The sequence below is a fragment of the Heptranchias perlo genome, chromosome 1, assembly GCF_035084215.1.
Source record: "Heptranchias perlo isolate sHepPer1 chromosome 1, sHepPer1.hap1, whole genome shotgun sequence".
NCBI lineage: Eukaryota > Metazoa > Chordata > Chondrichthyes > Hexanchiformes > Hexanchidae > Heptranchias > Heptranchias perlo.
The window spans coordinates 2,017,120-2,035,871 of record NC_090325.1 but is presented as its reverse complement, the minus strand read 5'-3'; the positions used below and the strand labels follow the sequence as shown (position 1 = coordinate 2,035,871).

Below are 18,752 nucleotides of genomic sequence, written 5' to 3'. Positions count from 1 at the left end.
GCATTCCATTAGCCTTCTTGATTATTTTCTGCACCTGTTCATGACACTTCAATGATCTATGTAGCTGAACCCCTAAGTCCCTTTGGACATCCACTGTTTTTAACTTTTTACCATTTAGAAAGTACCCTGTTCTATCCTTTTTTGATCCAAAGTGGATGACCTCACATTTGTCTACATTGAATTCCATTTGCCACAGTTTTGCCCATTCACCTAATCTATCAATATCGCTTTGTAATTTTATGTTTTCATCCACACTGCTTACAATGCCACCAATCTTTGTGTCATCGGCAAACTTAGATATGAGACTTTCTATGCCTTCATCTAAATCGTTAATAAATATTGTGAATAATTGAGGCCCCAAGACAGATCACACAAAGATATGTGGCATAGTAAGTGTAAGTGTCGACAAGATCGTAACATTACAAAGAGACATTGATAGATTAAGTGAATGGGCAAAACTGTGGCAGATGGATTTCAACGCAGGTAAATGTGAGATCATCCATTTTGGACCAAAAAATGAGCGATCCAATTATTTTTTAAATGTTGAAAAGCCAGAAACAGTAGAGGTCCAAAGAGATTTAGGGGTCCACGTACACAGATCACTAAAATGTAGTAGTCAGGTACAAAAAATAATTAAAAAGGCTAATGGAATGTCAGCCTTTATATCTAGAGGGTTAGAATATAAAGGGGAGGAAGTTTTGCATTGCTGCAGGAGTTCCTCAAGGCAGTGCCCGAGGCCCAACCATCTTCAGCTGCTTCATCAATGACCTTCCCTCCATCATAAGGTCAGAAATGGAGATGTTCGCTGATGATTGCACAGTGTTCAGTTCCATTCGCAACCCCTCAAATAATGAAGCAGTCCGAGCCCGCATGCAGCAAGACCTGGACAACATCCAGGCTTGGGCTGATAAGTGGAAAGTAACATTCGTGCCAGATGAGTGCCAGGCAATGACCATCTCCAACAAGAGAGAGTCTAACCACTTCCCCTTGACATTCAACAGCATTACCATCGCCGAATACCCCACCATCAACATCCTGGGGGTCACCATTGACCAGAAACTTAACTGGACCAGCCATATAAATACTGTGGCTATGAGAGCAGGTCAGAGGCTGGGTATTCTGTGGTGAGTGACTCACCTCCTGACTCCCCAAAGCCTTTCCACCATCTACAAGGCACAAGTCAGGAGTGTGATGGAATACTCTCCACTTGCTTGGATGAGTGCAGCTCCAACAACACTCAAGAAGCTCGACACCATCCAGGACAAAGCAGCCCGCTTAATTGGCACCCCATCCACCACCCTAAACATTCACTCCCTTCACCACCGGCGCACAGTGGCTGCAGTGTGTACCATCCACAGGATGCATTGCAGCAACTCGCCAAGGCTTCTTTGACAGCACCTCCCAAACCCGCGACCTCTACCACCTAGAAGGACAAGAGCAGCAGGCACATGGGAACAACTCCACCTGCACGTTCCCCTCCAAGTCACACACCATCCCGACTTGGAAATATATCGCTATTCCTTCATCTTCGCTGGGTCAAAATCCTGGAACTCCCTTCCTTACAGCACTGTGGGAGAACCTTCACCACACGGACTGCAGCGGTTCAAGAAGGCGGCTCACCACCACCTTCTCAAGGGCAATTAGAGATGGGCAATAAATGCTGGCCTCGCCAGCGATGCCCACATCCCATGAATGAATTTTTAAAAATACAAAGCCCTGGTTAGACCACATCTGGAGTACTGTGTACAGTTCTGGGCACCTTAGAAACGATATATTGGCCTTGGAAGGAGTGCAGCACAGATTCACCAGAATGTTACCAGGGCTCCAAGGGTTAGATTTTGAGGAGAGATCACATAAACTCGGCTTGTATTCCCTGGAATATGGAAGGTTAAGTGGTGATTTGATTGAGGCTTTTAAGATTTTGAAAGCAATTGATGGGGTAGATAGAGGGAAACTTTTTCGGCTGGTGGGGGAGTCTAGAACAAGGGGACATTAACTTAAAATCAGAGCCAGGCCAATCAGGAGAGAAGTTAGGAAACACTTCTTCACACAAAGGGTGGTAGAAGTGTGGAACGCTCTCCCACAAAAAGCAGTAGATGCGAGCTCAATCAATAATTTTAAATCTGAGATTGGTAGATTTTTGCTACCCAAGAATATCAAGGGATATGGAGCCAAGGCAGGTCACTGGAGTTAGGATACAGATCAGCCCTGGTCTCATTGAATGGCAGAACAGGCATGAGGGGCTGAATGGCCTACTCCTGTTCGTACATATGAACATACGAATTAAGAGCAGGAGTAGGCCATTCAGCCCCTCGAGCCTCTCTGCCATTTGATAAGATCATGGCTGATCTGATTGTGACCTCAACCCTACTTTCCCATCTACCTACTATAACCTTTGACTCCCTTATTAATCAGGAATCTCTCCAACTCAGCCTTAAAAATATTCAATGACCCTGCCTCCCCCGCTCTCTGGGGAAGGGAGTTCCACAGACTCATGACCCTCTGAGAGAAAAAAATTCACCTCATCTCCGTCTTAAGTGGGAGACCCCTTATTTTTAAACTGTGGCCCCGAGTTCTAGTCTCTCCCACAAGGGGAAACATCCCCTCAGCATCTACCCCTTCTAATCCCCTCAGGATCTTAAATGTTTCAATAAGATCACCTCTCATTCTTCTGAACTCCAGTGTATACAGGCCCAACTTGTCCAACCTTTCCTCATAAGATAACCCCCTCATCCCAGAAATCAGTCGAGTGAACCTTCTCTGAACCGCCTCCAAAGCAATTATGTACTTTCTTAAATAAAGAGACCAAAACTGCACACAGTATTCCAGATGTGGTCTCACCAACGCCCTGTACAACTGCAGCAAAACATCTCAACTTTTATATTCCATTCCCCTTGCAATAAATGACAACATTCCATTTGCCTTCCTAATCACTCGCTGTACCTGCATACTAACTTTTTGTGATTCATGTACTAAGACACCCAGATCCCTCTGTACCTCAGAGTTCTGTAATCTCTCTCCATATAAATAATATATTGCTTTTCTATTCCTCCTGCCAAACTGGACAAGTTCACATTTTCCCACATTATACTCCATCTACCAAATTTTTGCCCACTCACTTAACCTATCGATATCCCTTTGCAGACTCCTTATGTCCTCTTCACAACTTACTTTCCTACCTACCTTTGTGTCATCAGCAAATTTAGCAACCATACATTCGGTCCCTTCATCCAAGTCATTGATATAGATTGTAAATAGTTGAGGCCCAGGCACTGATTCCTGTGGCGCTCCACTCGTTACATCTTGCCAACCTGAAAATGACCCATTTACGCCAACTCTCTGTTTCCTGTTAGCTAACCAATCTTTTATCCATGCTAATATGTTACTCCCTACACCATGAGCTCTTATTTTGTGTAGTAGCCTTTGATGTGGCACCTTGTCAAAAGCTTGTTCCAATCTTCTTATGGATAGAGAATAATGGCTAACAGGCTGACAGGCAGTTGACTGAGTATCACTCCCATATCTTAAAAGGATTGAAAGATTGTGGTCAGAGCCTCCATTATCTCCACCCTTACTTCCCTCAGTAACCTCGGATGCATCCCACCTGAACCAGGTGACTTTTCTACTTTGAGCACTGCCAATCTTTTAAGTACCTCCTCTTTATTTTTATCCTCTCCAATTTCTCTACTAACTCCTCTTTTACTGGGATATTGGCAGCATCCTCTTCTTTAGTGAAGATAGATGCAAAGTATTCATTTAATACCTCTGCCATGCCCTCTGCTTCCACAACAAGGTCTCTTTTTTTGTCCCTAATTGATCCCACTCTTCCTTTAACTACCCTTTTACTATTTTTATGTCAATAGAAGACTTTTGGGTTCCCATTTATGTTACCCACTAATCTATTTTCATTCTCTCTCTTTGGCCTCTTATTTCCTTTTTCAGATCTCCTCTATACTTTCTGTGTTCAGCTTGGTTTGCTACTATATTATGAGTCTGACATTTATCATAAGTCTCCTATTTCTACATAAGAACATAAGAAATAGGAGCAGGAGTAGCCCATAGCCTGCTCTGCCATTCAATCAGATCATGGCTGATCTTCGACCTCAACTCTACTTTCCTGCCCGATCCCCATATCCCTTGATTCCCCTCGAGTCCAAAAACCTATCGATCTCAGCCTTGAATATACTCAATGACTCAGCATCCACAGCCCTCTGGGGTAGAGAATTCCAAAGATTCACAACCTTCTGAGTGAAGAAAATTCCTCCTCATCTCAGTCTTAAATGGCTGACCCTTTATCCTGAGACGATGCCCCCTAGTTCTAGACTCTTCAGCCAGGGGAAACATCCTATCAGCATCTACCCTGTCAAGCCCTCTCATAATCTGATATGTTTCAATGAGATCACCTCTCATTCTTCTAAACTCCAGAGGGTATAGGCCCATTCTACTCAATCTCTCCTCATAGGACAACCCTCTCATCCCAGAAATCAATCTGGTGAACCTCTGTTGCACTGCCTCTAAGGCAAGTATATCCTTCCTTAGATAAGGAGACCAAAACTGTACACTGTACACAGGTGTAGTCTCACCAAAGCCCTGTACAATTGTAGTAAGACTTCCTTACTCTTGTACTCCGACCCCCTTGCAATAAAGGTCAACATGCCATTTGCCTTCCTAATTGCTTGCTGTACCTGCATGCTAACTTTCTGTGTTTCTTGTACAAGGACACTCAAATCTCTCTGAACACCAACATTTAATAGTTTCTCACTGTTTAAAAAATATTCTGTTTTTCTATTCTTCCGACCAAAGTGAATAACCTTACATTTCCCCACATTATACTCCATCTGCCACCATCTCGCCCACTCACTTAACCTGTCTATATCCCTTTGCAGACTCTTTGTGTCCTCCTCACAGCTTACTTTCCCACCTAGCTTTGTATCGTCAGCAAACTTGAATACATTACACTCGGTCCCTTCATCTAAGTCATTAATATAGACTGTAAAGCTGAGGCCCAAGCACTGACCCTTGCAGCACCCCACTAGTTACAGTCTGCCAATTTTAATCTCTATATCTTTCGTCATCCAGGAAGCTCCAGCCTTGGATGTCCTTCCTTTCCCCTTCGTGGGAACGTGTCGAGTCTGTACCTGAACTATCTCCTCTTTGAAGGCCTCCCATTGCTGATTTACTGTTTTACCTAGGTGTTCCTTTGGTGTTTCAATTCTCTCTGCTTTCCTGCTTTTTTCCTTCTCCCCTTTGACACTCTTGTGCATCCTTATCTTTAGTTTCATACCACCAACAATGTTCAGCAGCTGTAGCCGAGAGGACTTGAGGTCAAGCCTGCTCCAAGGTATTGGGATGTGTCTCTTCAACCTGCCGAGACTGGACATGCTGGTCGGGGGCCCCGTGTGTGGCAATATGTACGTGGAGACAAATGAGGAGTGTGACTGCGGCAAGCCTGAGGTAGGAAGGAGCCAGATGAGTCTGGTAATGTGGAAGAGCTCAATGTGGGGGGCCTACAGATGACATCTTTAGAGCTGATGCGAAGCCTGAATGTCGTGGTAGACTATAAACTTGTATTTTTATTTGCTAAAGAACAGAGGCTTCGTGTAAGTGTAGGATTGGTTCCGAATTCAATTTCAAATCCTAACCGGGATAATTTGGTTTAGTGCGGACAGGCCATTTTTCTTTTACCAATACGAACCTTGCAACAAAGGAAGAACTTGTGTTTCTATAGCACCTTTCATGAACACATGACGTCCCAAAGCGCTTTACAGCTAATGAAGTAGTTTGAAGTGTAGTCATTGTTGTAATGTAGGAAACGGGGCAGCCAATTTGTGCACAGCAAGATCCCACAAACAGAGATGTTATAGTGACCAGATAATCTGTTTTATTGATGTTGGTTGAGGGATAAATATTGGCCAGGACACTGGGGAGAACTCCCCTGCTCTTCTTCGAAATAGTGCCATGGGATCTTTTACGTCCACTTGAGAGGGCAGATGGAGTCTCGGTTTAACAGTGCAGCACTCCCTCAGCACTGCAATGGAGTGTCAGCCTTGATTTTGTGCTCAAGGCCTAAGTGGAACCTGAACCCATGACCTCCTGACTCAGAGGCAAGAGTGCTACCGCTGAGCGTCACTTTAAATGTTTTGACTTAAAGTCAGTGAAGCTTCTCTTACCATGTTGAGATGTCACTTCCGTAACCGGTATTTTCTGTTTTTGTTTTACTCTCAGGAATGTTTAGACTCCTGCTGTGAGCCATCGACTTGTAAACTCAAACCTGGTGCAAAATGTTCATCTCTTGGTGCCTGCTGTAAGGACTGCAGAGTAAGATCTCACTGGGTCACTATGTGCCACACAGAGCATGTCTGGATACAAAGAGGGTATTAGGGGATTGGGTGATATCACAGCTGAAACACTGCTCTTTCACCTTCGGGTCTGGGTTAAAATGGGATAGGATGGGATGAAAGTTTCTCCTCACAGCTGGCCGGAAGGATCCTTATTCTCCCCAAACGCTAAACTGTCCATAATCTACTGCTAAATTGACATTCTCAGAAACACGAGAGGCCTGAAGAAGCCCTTCTGTTGCATGTCCAGGAATTCTAAACCATGAACACCTTGCACGTGCCTCATTCTTGAATTTTAATTTTTTTTCTTGGGATATCGGAGACACTTGTAAGGTCAATATTTATTGCCCATCCCTAGTTGCCGAGAGCACCACGAGTCAAACACATAGGTGGGGACTGGAGTCATGTGTAGGCCCAGACCGAGTAGGGGTGGGACTGGAGTCACGTGTAGGCCCAGACCGAGTAGGGGTGGGGACTGGAGTCACGTGTAGGCCCAGACCGGGTAGGGGTGGGACTGGAGTCACGTGTAGGCCCAGACCGGGTAGGGGTGGGACTGGAGTCACGTGTAGGCCCAGACCGGGTAGGGGTGGGACTGGAGTCACGTGTAGGCCCAGACCGGGTACGGAGAGGGACTGGAGTCACGTGTAGGCCCAGAACGGGTACGGAGAGGGACTGGAGTCACGTGTAGGCCCAGACCGGGTACGGAGAGGGACTGGAGTCACGTGTAGGCCCAGACCGGGTACGGAGAGGGACTGGAGTCACGTGTAGGCCCAGACTGGGTAGGGGTGGGACTGGAGTCACGTGTAGGCCCAGACCGAGTAGGGGTGGGACTGGAGTCACGTGTAGGCCCAGACCGGGTAGGGGTGGGACTGGAGTCACGTGTAGGCCCAGACCGGGTACGGAGAGGGACTGGAGTCACTTGTAGGCCCAGAACGGGTACGGAGAGGGACTGGAGTCACTTGTAGGCCCAGACTGGGTAGGGGTGGGACTGGAGTCACTTGTAGGCCCAGACCGGGTACGGAGAGGGACTGGAGTCACGTGTAGGCCCAGAACGGGTACGGAGAGGGACTGGAGTCACTTGTAGGCCCAGACCGGGTAGGGGTGGGACTGGAGTCACGTGTAGGCCCAGACCGGGTGGGGGTGGGACTGGAGTCACGTGTAGGCCCAGACCGGGTACGGAGAGGGACTGGAGTCACGTGTAGGCCCAGACCGGGTGGGGGTGGGACTGGAGTCACGTGTAGGCCCAGACCGGGTAGGGGTGGGACTGGAGTCACGTGTAGGCCCAGACCGGGTGGGGGTGGGACTGGAGTCACATGTAGGGGTGGCAGGTTCCCTTCCCTGAAAGACATGTTGGATTATTAATGAACCAGTTGGGTTTTTAATGAAAACCCTGCAGCTTTCAAGGTAATCTTTTCAGGTGCCAGGCCCCAGATTACCAGATTTACTGAATTCAGTTTCAGAAATTGTCACCTGAACACATGATCTGAGTTGCTAGTCCAGTGCCAGAACCACTCGGCTACGGTACCCTGAGCACCTTGTACATTCCTGATCCCTGAATACAATTTATGAACCTCACCCCAAATACTTTGTACATACTGTACACCCAGACACGTCACATATAACACCTGGATGACCAGGAATTTCTAGATTTACTTTGAACTCACTCCTCCCCCACCAGAAAAATTGCCCAATTAAAATGTCAGCGCATTTCATTGCTACCTTTGTCTGCAGTTTGTTTCAGTGGGCACGATTTGTAGACCGCCGATGGGAGAATGTGACTTGCCAGAGTTCTGTAGAGGCAGCTCCGCAGATTGCCCCAACAATATGTATCTGAAAGATGGCAACCCGTGCAGTAACGGAAACTTGTACTGCAGCAATGGGGTGTGTCAGTCCGCGGATAAACAGTGCCAGGAGATCTGGGGTAACGGTGAGTACAGGCTACCAGAATCCTCCATACTATTACAGCACAGTCCCACTCACACACTGAATATGAGCTTTGTCAAGTGAATGAATGTGATTGGATGGATGCCCTGAACTGCAAAGCAGATGATGAGTTACACCCACAATTCCCTGCGAATCCACGATCCTGATCTTGCCAACAGAGTCTGCACGAGAGTGAGAGCATGGAACTTCCCCAGAGGGGAACAGCTGACATCAGAGGGCAGGCCCTCACTCCTGATCTCACTCACACACTTCATCGTGACTGGGTCAAGGTTGGCACTGGTAAAGACCATACCTACCTGCTTATAATGGACGGGCTGAAGAAAAATCAAAACACTTGCAGCTGGCAGTCTGTTGGCACGAGCCAGAAAGGGGAATGGAAGTGCCAAACTGGTGGAGTGGAAATGAGTGGTTCTTAGTGTTGGCTTGAAAGGGTATCCATTTTACTTCCAGAGTCTGTATTTTAGACAATCTCTGTCTCCCTTGTTCTCTCAATTTCACACTTTCTGTTTCTCTGTCCCTCACACATTCTCCCACACTCCCTTTCCTTCTCACTCAGGGGCAGGCTGGGGAGGATGCTCATGTGGAGGATGGACCATTTGGGCCATATGTCCTGTTTCTGTGCTGTAGACTCTCTGTAATTCTCCCACTTTCTTTCTGATAGGTGCAGTGTCTGCTGAAGATCTTTGTTATAAACTTACAAATAAACAAGGAGATAAATTTGGGCACTGCGGCCAGAATGAAAATAACGAATACATGAGGTGCACTGATGAGTAAGTTTTGCAGTAAAATACCAGCTCGTTTAGAACTGCCTGTGCTAATGCAGGAATTTTATACTAAGAGTAATTGAAAAGATTGTGCTGTTTTATGTTGTTCTAAATAAATCATGTATTGAAGCATCACATGGAGAAATCAGTGACACCCTGTCACAACATAAAAGCAAATTGAATCAACAACATGGGGCCTTCCCGAATGGCTCATTGATAATGGCCCATGTGTGTGTGTGTTTGTGTTTGTGTGTGCGTCTGCATGTGTTTGTTTGTATGTGTGTGTGTGTCTGTGTGTGTGTCTGTGTGCATGTGTGTGTTTGAATGTGTCTGTTTCTCTGTGTGTGTATCTGTGCGTGTGTGTGTATCTGAATGTGTGTGTGTTTGTGTATCTGTGAGTTTGTATTTGTGTGTGTGTGTCTGTGTTGTCACTGGGAGAGGTGTTTCTGTGTGTGCGCGTGTGTGTGTCTGTTTCTTTGTGTGCCTGTGTTCGTGTGTGTCTGAATGCATGTTTGTGTCTGAATGCATGTTTGTGTCTGTGTGTGTCCACCTACATCTGTGTGTGTGTCAGTCTGTGTGTGTGTGTCAGTCTGTGTGTGTGTGTGTGTGTGTGTGTGTCAGTCTGTGCACATGTCACTCCGCTTTTTAAGAAAGGAGAGAGAGGGAAACCGGGGAATTATAGACCAGTTAGCCTAACATCTGTTGTGGGGAAATTGCTGGAGTCTATAATTAAGGATAGGGTGACTGAACACCTCGAGAATTTTCAGTTAATCAGAGAGAGCCAGCATGGATTTGTGAAAGGTAGGTCGTGCCTGACACACCTGATTGAGTTTTTTGAAGAGGTGACTAAAGTAGTGGACAGGGGAATGTCAATAGATGTTATTTATATGGACTTCCAGAAGGCATTTGATAAGGTACCACATAAGAGACTGTTAGCTGAGATAGAAGCCCATGGAATCAAGGGAAAAGTACGGACTTGGTTAGGAAAGTTGGCTGAGCGAAAGGCGACAGAGAGTAGGGATAATGGGTAGGTACTCATATTGGCAGGATGTGACTAGTGGTGTCCCGCAGGGATCTGTCTTGGGGCCTCAATTATTCACAATATTTATTAACGACTTAGATGAAGGCATAGTAAGTCTCATATCTAAGTTTGCCGATGACACAAAGATAGGTGGCATTGTAAGCAGTACAGATGAAAACATAAAATTACAAAGGGATATTGATAGATTAGGTGAATGGGCAGAACTGTGGCAAATGGAATTCAATGTAGACAAATGTGAGGTCATCCACTTTGGATCAAAAAAGGATAGAACAGGGTACTTTCTAAATGGTAAAAAGTTAATAACAGTGGATGTCCAAAGGGACTTAGGGGTTCAGGTACACAGATCATTGAAGTGTCATGAACAGGTGCAGAAAATAATCAAGAAGGCTAATGGAATGCTGGCCTTTATATCTAAAGGACTGGAGTACAAGGGGGCAGAAGTTATGCTGCAGCTATACAAAACCCTGGTTAGACCGCACCTGGAGTACTGTGAGCAGTTCTGGGCACCGCACCTTCGGAAGGACATATTGGCCTTGGAGGGAGTGCAGCATAGGTTTATTAGAATGATACCTGGACTTCAAGGGTTAAATTACGAGGAGAGATTACACAAATTGGGGTTGTATTCTCTAGAGTTTCGAAGGTTAAGGGGTGATCTGATCGAAGTTTATGAGATATTAAGGGGAACGGATAGGGTGGATAGAGAGAAACTATTTCCGCTGGTTGGGGATTTTAGGAGTAGGGGGCACAGTCTAAAAATTAGAGCCAGACCTTTCAGGACTGAGATTAGAAAACATTTCTACACACAAAGGGTTGTAGAAGTTTGGAACTCTCTTCCGCAAACGGCAATTGATACTAGCTCAATTGCTGAATTTAAATCTGAGATAGATAGCTTTTTGCCAACCAAAGGTATTAAGGGATATGGGCCAAAGGCAGGTATGTGGAGTTAGATCACAGATCAGCCATGATCTTATCAAATGACGGAGCAGGCACGAGGGGCTGAATGGCCTACTCCTGTTCCTATGTGTGCGTGTGTCAGTCTGTGTGTGTGTGTGTGTGTGTCAGTTTGTGTGTGTTACTGGGAGAGGTCTGGATTGTTTAAATATCTAACACCTAAAACAAATCACACATTCTCTAAGTCACTGGGGCCGTTGGGTTTTTGGGTGGCATTAACCATACATAGGAACATAGGAACAGGAGTAGGCCATTCAGACCCTCGTGCCTGCTCCGCCGTTTGATAAGATCATGGCTGATCTGTGATCTAACTCCATATACCTGCCTTTGGCCCATATCCCTTAATACCTTTGGTTGCCAAAAAGCTATCTATCTCAGATTTAAATTTAGCAATTGAGCTGGTATCAATTGCCGTTTGTGGAACAGAGTTCCAAACTTCTACAACCCTTTGTGTGTAGAAATGTTTTCTAATCTCAGTCCTGAAAGGTCTGGCTCTAATTTTTAAACTGTGCCCCCTACTCCTAGAATCCCCAACCAGCGGAAATAGTTTCTCTCTATCCACCCTATCTATTCCCCTTAATATCTTATAAACTTCGATCAGATCACCCCTTAACCTTCGAAACTCTGGAGAATACAACCCCAATTTGTGTAATCTCTCCTCGTAACTTAACCCCTGAAGTCCGGGTTAACCCTATGCTGGCCAAGTGTCATTTTCTGCCAGGCACTAACTCAGCCCACTGACTGCTGCCAGTGGACCCTGTTTAACTCGGGTCTGAGGAGACGTTTCACTGCAGGGCAGCCACTGTGATGCTCTGGCTGTTGGAAGCAGCCATGTTGTTAGAGGGGATATAAAACCATGGACCATTTGAGGTTTAGTCGCTGTGATTTCTGTTAAGATTCTGAGGCTTTCTTTGTGAAGGGCCGATTATCTTGTATCTTGCAGAATGCTGCAGTTGGATTCAAGCCCATTAAGGTTGTGATTAATGAGTAAATAAATAACCTACTGTAATCCAACCAGCATTAATATTGTGACTAAGAAATAAATGAATAACCTGCCCTGATTGAGCCACTAATGAATTGCTTTTTTTATCCATGACTTTGTGCTTATGTTTGGGCCAAGTGCTTTTCCAGTGATACAGGGACTCCCTCTGGGCACAGGCTGGAGTTCCAGGGCTGCCTGACACTCCAGGTACACCCGAGAGGAGATTGTTGGTCACTTCCCCTACTGCTATATTCAAGGTTAGATTGGATAGAGTGATAAAGGAAAAGGGGATGAAGGGATGTGCAAAAGGGCGGGTAAATGTGATTAGGAATATTTGCTCACGTGGAGGGTAAACGCCAACATGGGCTGGTTTGCCCGAATGGCCTGTTTCCGTGATGTATTTTTATGTAACTATAGCAGGGAGACTGGAATTAGTAGAATGTGTCACCCTGGAAGGGGAACCTGGCATTGCATGTTTGTACGTGGGGTTCCTGCTGCTTTTAAGTAGTAGAGAAGTTGTTGGCCTAAGCTCACTAACCTAAGCTGATTCACCTGTTACGTAGAAACAAAGGAATTGCTGGATGAAAGAAGTACAGGATCCATCTAGCTCATCTTCTGCCATCCTGGTAGTTATATGTTGCAACAATAATGAAGTGGTTGACTTATCATTTTAACCGATCTCTATCAGTTAGTCTACAACAAAACACCCAGTGGTGGAGAGCTTTGGGAACCATTTCCGGCCCTTCCCCTGGATTTTTAGTGGGAGTGCTCCAGACGTACCGTGGAATTTCAAACCATTGGTGTTAATTACTTTAAACATCCGTCAGTGACATATTGAAGGAGACGGATGGACACAAGCGCAGGTACAGGTGTAGTTACAGGGGCCACATACAGATCCTACATACCCTGTAGGGAGAAAGGTTAAGGGAACCACTAGGAAGATGAGTAAAATATAAAAAAGGTCAGAGTAGCAAAGAAGGACTAGAAATGAGCAATACACAACATCAAGAAATTCCTCCAGTACCATCAGAAAGAGGATTACTAAAGGAGAACTGAAACCTGTTAATGATGTAAATATAAAATCAAATAAAAATAGCCATACTTGTAGTCGAATGCCACAAATAATAGGAGCTATGTCTAGACTTCTGACTCCATTATCACCTACACACACATCCTAGACAACATTAAAGGGTTTGAAACCAATAAATCCCCAAGGACAAATGCCCCAGGGTGTTAAAGTGAGACTGGGGACTGATCCATGAAGTGATAATGGTGATCACGAGAGAGTCAATGGATATAGGGAAGGTCCCACTAGTTTGGAAACAAGCCAAATATTTTCAAAAAAAGGCAACAAAATAAAGACCTAACTACAGACCTAGTCTCACACAAGTAACTGGCAAATCAACCACTAGGAACAAGGTTGAAGATTCGTGGACAATAACCTTGTAAGTGATAACCAACATGGTTTCAGAAGGGACAGATCTTCCCTGACAAATCTCCCTGAGGTTCCAAATGGATGTTGCAAAGCCCTACATGACAATCTTTGATAAAGTCCAGAATGAAAGACTGCAGCACAAGCTGAAAGCAAGTAGATATCCTCTGTGAAACTTGAGAAAGAAAGCAGAGGATACTCTAGCAGAAATGTACTGTGTGGACTATTCCAGGGATTGGTGCCGCCGTCCCTACTGTTTCTAATCTACATAACGTCAACTTTCATTTATATAGCTCCTTTAACATAGTCGGTGCAACACAAGAGGAGGCCATTCGACCCATCATACCTGTGCCGGCTCTTTGAAAGAGCTATCCAATTAGTCCCACTCCCCTGCTCTTTCCCCATATCCCTGTAATTTTTTTCCTTTCAAGTACTTATCCAATTCCCTTTTGAAAGTTATTATTGAATCTGCTTCCACCACCCTTTCAGACAGTGCATTCCAGATCATTACAACTCGCTGCGTAAAAAAATGTTTCCTCATGTCGCCTCTGGCTCTTTTGCCAATCACCTTAAATCTGTGTCCTCTGGTTACCGACCTTTCTGCTACTGGAAACAGTTTCTCCTTATTTACTCTGACAAAACCGTTCATGATCTTGAACACCTCCATCAAATCTCCCCTTAACCTTCTCTGTTCTAAGGAGAACAATCCCAGCTTCTCCAGTCTCTCTACATAACTAAAGTCCCTCATCCCTGGTACCATTCTAGTAAATCTCTTCAGCACCCTCTCTAAGGCCTTGACATCCTTCCTAAAGTGCGGTGCTCAGAGTTGAACACAGTACTCCAGTGTTTTAAAAAGGTTTAGCATAACTTCCTTGCTTTTGCACTCTATGCCTCTATTAATAAAGCTGTTAAAAAATGTGCTTTTTTAACAGCTTTCTCAACTTGTCCTGCCACCTTCAAAGGTTTGTGTATGTGCACCCCCAGGTCTCTCTGTTCCTGCACCCCCTTTAAAATTGTACCATTTAGTTTATATTGTCTCTCCTCATTCTTCCTACCAAAATACATCACTTCACACTTCTCTGTGTTAAATTTCATCCCCCATGTATCTGCCCATTTCACCAACCTGTTTATGTCCTGAAGTCTGTTACTATCCTCCACATTGTTCACTAGATTTCCGAGTTTCATGTCATCTGCAAGTCCAAACACAAGTCCAGGTCATTAATATACATCAAAAAGAGCAGTGGTCCTAATACCAACCCCTGGGGAACACCACTGTATACTTCCCTCCATCTGAAAAACAACCGTTCACCACTACTCCCTGATTTCTCTCCCTTTTTACAAGGAGTGAAAGAAAGAAATAACTTGCATTTATACAGTAACTTTCACGATCTCAGGACATCCCAAAGGGCTTTACAGCCAATTAAATACTTTTGAAGTGTAGTCACTATTGTGATGTAGGAAATGCAGCAGCCAATTTGCGCAGAGCAAAGTTCACAAACAACAATAAGATAAATGACCAGATCATCTGTTTTAGTGATGTTAGTTGAGGGATAAATATTGGCTGGAACACCGCCAGATATGTGAGCTGCCTGTGGAGGCATGACAGGTGCTGGTAGCTCACCCAAATAATGTTAATGAGGCCCAAGAATCAATTCCAGGCCATCCTCGGGCCACCCGGTTGGGGCGTGCACTTTTGGTGCATTGCTAGTTGTAGGTCCAAATATGGACAATAACTAATTCCCACACCACCATGTCGTCATTTCATAGCAGCAATGAGCAATGCAAAGATTGCTGAGCTATATCGCCAAATCATGAGAGTGTAATTCTCAGGCCATCATAGAATCATACAACACAGAAGGTGGCCATTCGGCCCGTCGTATTTGTGACGGTTCTTTGAAAGAGCTATCCAATTAGTCCCATTCCCCTGCTCTTTCCCCATAGCTCTGCAAATTTTTCCTTTTCAAGTATTTATCCTTTTGAAAGTTTGCACCACTATTTCAGGCAGTGCATTCCAGATCGTCACGTAAAAAAATTCTCCTCATTTCGCCCCTAGCTTTTTTGCCAATTACCTTAATTCTGTATCTTCTGGTTACCGACCCTTCTGCCAGTGGAAACAGTTTCTCCTTATCTACTCTATTAAAATCCCTCATAATTTTGAACACCTCCATTAAATCTCCCCTTAACCTTAATCCCAGTTTCTCCAGTCCCCCCACATAACTGAAGTCCCTCATCCCTGATATCATTCTGGTATGTCTCCTCTGCACCCTCTCCAAGGCCTTGACATCCTTCCTAAAGTGTGGTTCCCAGAATTGGACACAATACTCAAGCATGTTGAAACTATAAGTGCTCAGGTCGGACAGCACCTTCAGTTCAATTACCAAGGCACAAACCTTGAAAGTGATGAAGAGAAGGCTGATCCCTAATGTCAGTAGGCAAGGAAAATTCAGACTCTTGAGCCTTGAAATTAGTTGAATGAGAGAGGAGTAGATGAAACTAAATGGCATAGAAAGAGTTAATCTTGAGCACCATTTCAAATTAAACATTGAGTGCAATACAGGTACAAACTGATAAAGGACAAGTTCAGGACTAATGTCAGGAAGTATTCCCTCACAAAGAAGGGTGCTGAATACCGCGATTGGTCACTGAGTAAGTTGTGGAAGCAGAAACTCTTGAATCATTCAACAGCCAGCCGGTTGCCAGGTGGCACCATTGGTTCTATGGACGGATGAGCTAGCTGGGCTGAGTTTCGAAGGTTAAGGGGTGATCTGATCGAAGTTTATAAGATATTAAGGGGAATAGATAGGGTGGATAGAGAGAAACTATTTCCGCTGGTTGGGGATTCTAGGAGTAGGGGGCACAGTCTAAAAATTAGAGCCAGACCTTTCAGGAGTGAGATAAGAAAACACTTCTAGATACAAAGGGTGGTAGAAGTTTGGAACTCTCTTCCGCAAACGGCAATTGATACTAGCTCAATTGTTAATTTTAAATGTGAGGTAGATAGCTTTTTGCCAACCAAAGATATTAAGGGATATGGGCCAAAGGCAGGTATATGGAGTTAGATCACAGATCAGCCATGATCTTATCAAATGGCGGAGCAGGCTCGAGGGGCTGAATGGCCTACTCCTGTTCCTATGAATGGCCTCCCATACCTTGTGAAATATAGAAACACATAAGCCCAGACATTGACACAGTGAAGCAGACAGATGTTCAGACATGCAAACAGACACAGGGATAATACTCCCACACATTCAGACTGACAGTCCTTACAGCGATAGTGACCCCACTGAATCATGAATGTAGAAGGTCCAAGTTGTTTGTGTTTCCCTTACAGGAATATAAAGTGTGGAAAACTCCAGTGTAAGGGTGGAAATGCGAAACCTATCCGAGGAGGAAATTTGAACGTTTTGACCAACTCCATCGTTTTTCAGGGTGTGAGGTATGAATGTCGAGGGACATTTGTTCTTTATGGTGATGCAAACAGTGCAGACCTAATTCGAGAAGGAACCAAGTGTGCAGACAACAAGGTAATCGATTCACAATCACAATAAAAGTAATATTAACTCTGTTCAAGCTTATACTGTTCCTTCCCTTCCAGAGTTCACGTTGGCACTCTCTCTCCCTATTCCACAGTTAAAGATGTATATTCTCCTTCACACTGCTCCCAACCTCACTTCCTTTCCCCACACTACCACACCCAAATTCTACCACCTACGAATTGCTTAAGGGATAGGAGGCAGAGAGTAGTGGTGAATGGATGTTTTACTGACTGGAGAGAAGTATGCAGTGGGGTCCCATTGCTTTTCTTGTTATCTATAAATTACTTGGATTTGGGTATTTGGGTACAATTTTTAACTTTGCGGATGATACAAAACTTGGCAAAGTAATAAATAGTGAGCAGGATAGTAACAGAGGACATAGACTGGTGAAATGGACAGACACATGGCAGTTGCAATTTAAAGTAGATAAGTGTGAAGTGATGCACTTTGGGAGGAACAACATGGAGAGGCAGTATAATCTAAATGGTATTTTGAGGGGGGGTGCTAGAGCAGTGGGACCCGGGGGTGCATATTCACAGATGTCTGAAGATGGCAGGGCAAGGCAAGGCCTTAGAGAGGGTGTAGAAAAAATTTACTAGAATGGTTCCAGGGATGAGGGACTTCAGTTACGTGGATAGACTGGAGAAGCTGGGATTGTTCTCCTCAGAGGAGAAGGTTGAGAGGAGATTTGATAGAGGTGTTCAAAATCATGAAGGGTTTAGATAAAGTAAATAAAGAGTAACTGTTCCGATTGGTGGAAGGGTCGAGAACCAGAGGACACAGATTTAAGGTGAGTGGCAAAAGAACTAAAGGCGACATGAGGAAAAGCTTTTTTACGCAGTGAGTTGTGATGATCTGGAATGCGCTGCCTGAGGGGGTGGTGGAGGCAGATTCAATCGTGGCCTTCAATAGGAATTGAATAAATATTTGAAGAGAAAAAGTTTGCAGGGCTACAGGGAAAGAGCGGGGAAATGGGACCAACTGGATTGCTCTTACAAAGAGCGGGCCGAATGGCCTCCTCCTGTGCTGTAACGATTCTATGATTCTATAAGTTGATAAGGCAGATAAGAAAGCGTATGGGATACTTGGCTTTGTGAATAGGGGCAAAAACAAGGAAGTCATTTTTTATAAAACACTGGTTAGGTCTCAGCTGGGCACCGCACTTTAGGAAAAATGTCAAGGCCTTGGAGAGATTCAAAGGAGGTTTACCAGGATGATAAAAGGGATGAGGGATTTCAGTTATGTGGAGAGAATGGAGAAGCTGGGTTAGTTCTTCTTAGAGCAGAGAAAGTTAAGGGGAGATTTGATAGAGGTATTCAAAATAATGAGGGGTTTTGAGAGAGCAAATAGGGAGAAACTGTTTCCTTTGGGAAGTGGGTCGGTAACCAGAGATCATAGATTTAAAATAATTGGCAAAAGAACTGGAGGGGAAATGAGGAGAAATGTTTTCACATAGAGGGTTGTGAAGATCTGGAATGTGCGACCTGAAAGGGTGGAGGAAGCAGATTCCATGGGAACTTTCAAAAGGCAATTTTTTTTTTATTCGTTCATCGGATGTGAGTGTCGCTGGCAAGGCCGGTATTTATTGCCCATCCCTAATTGCCCTTGAGAAGGTGGTGGTGAGCCGCCTTCTTGACCCGCTGCAGTCCGTGTGGTGAAGGTTCTCCCACAGTGCTGTTTGGAAGGGAGTTCCAGGATTTTGACCCAGTGACGATGAAGGAACGGCGATATATTTCCAAATCGGGATGGTGTGTGACTTGGAG

General features: G+C 44.8%; 1 protein-coding gene across 1 annotated transcript in view; it reads left to right on the top strand.

Moving 5' to 3' along the window:
• The window catches only part of LOC137308417 (disintegrin and metalloproteinase domain-containing protein 12-like), a 166,776-nt gene that overhangs the window by 108,674 nt on the left and 39,350 nt on the right, over positions 1 to 18,752 (top strand). The window contains exons 11-15 of the mRNA XM_067977158.1: positions 5,277 to 5,454; positions 6,226 to 6,318; positions 8,070 to 8,265; positions 8,944 to 9,052; positions 16,785 to 16,977. Coding sequence (XP_067833259.1) covers positions 5,277 to 5,454; positions 6,226 to 6,318; positions 8,070 to 8,265; positions 8,944 to 9,052; positions 16,785 to 16,977 — 769 coding nt within the window. The remainder of the gene's footprint in view (positions 1 to 5,276; positions 5,455 to 6,225; positions 6,319 to 8,069; positions 8,266 to 8,943; positions 9,053 to 16,784; positions 16,978 to 18,752) is intronic.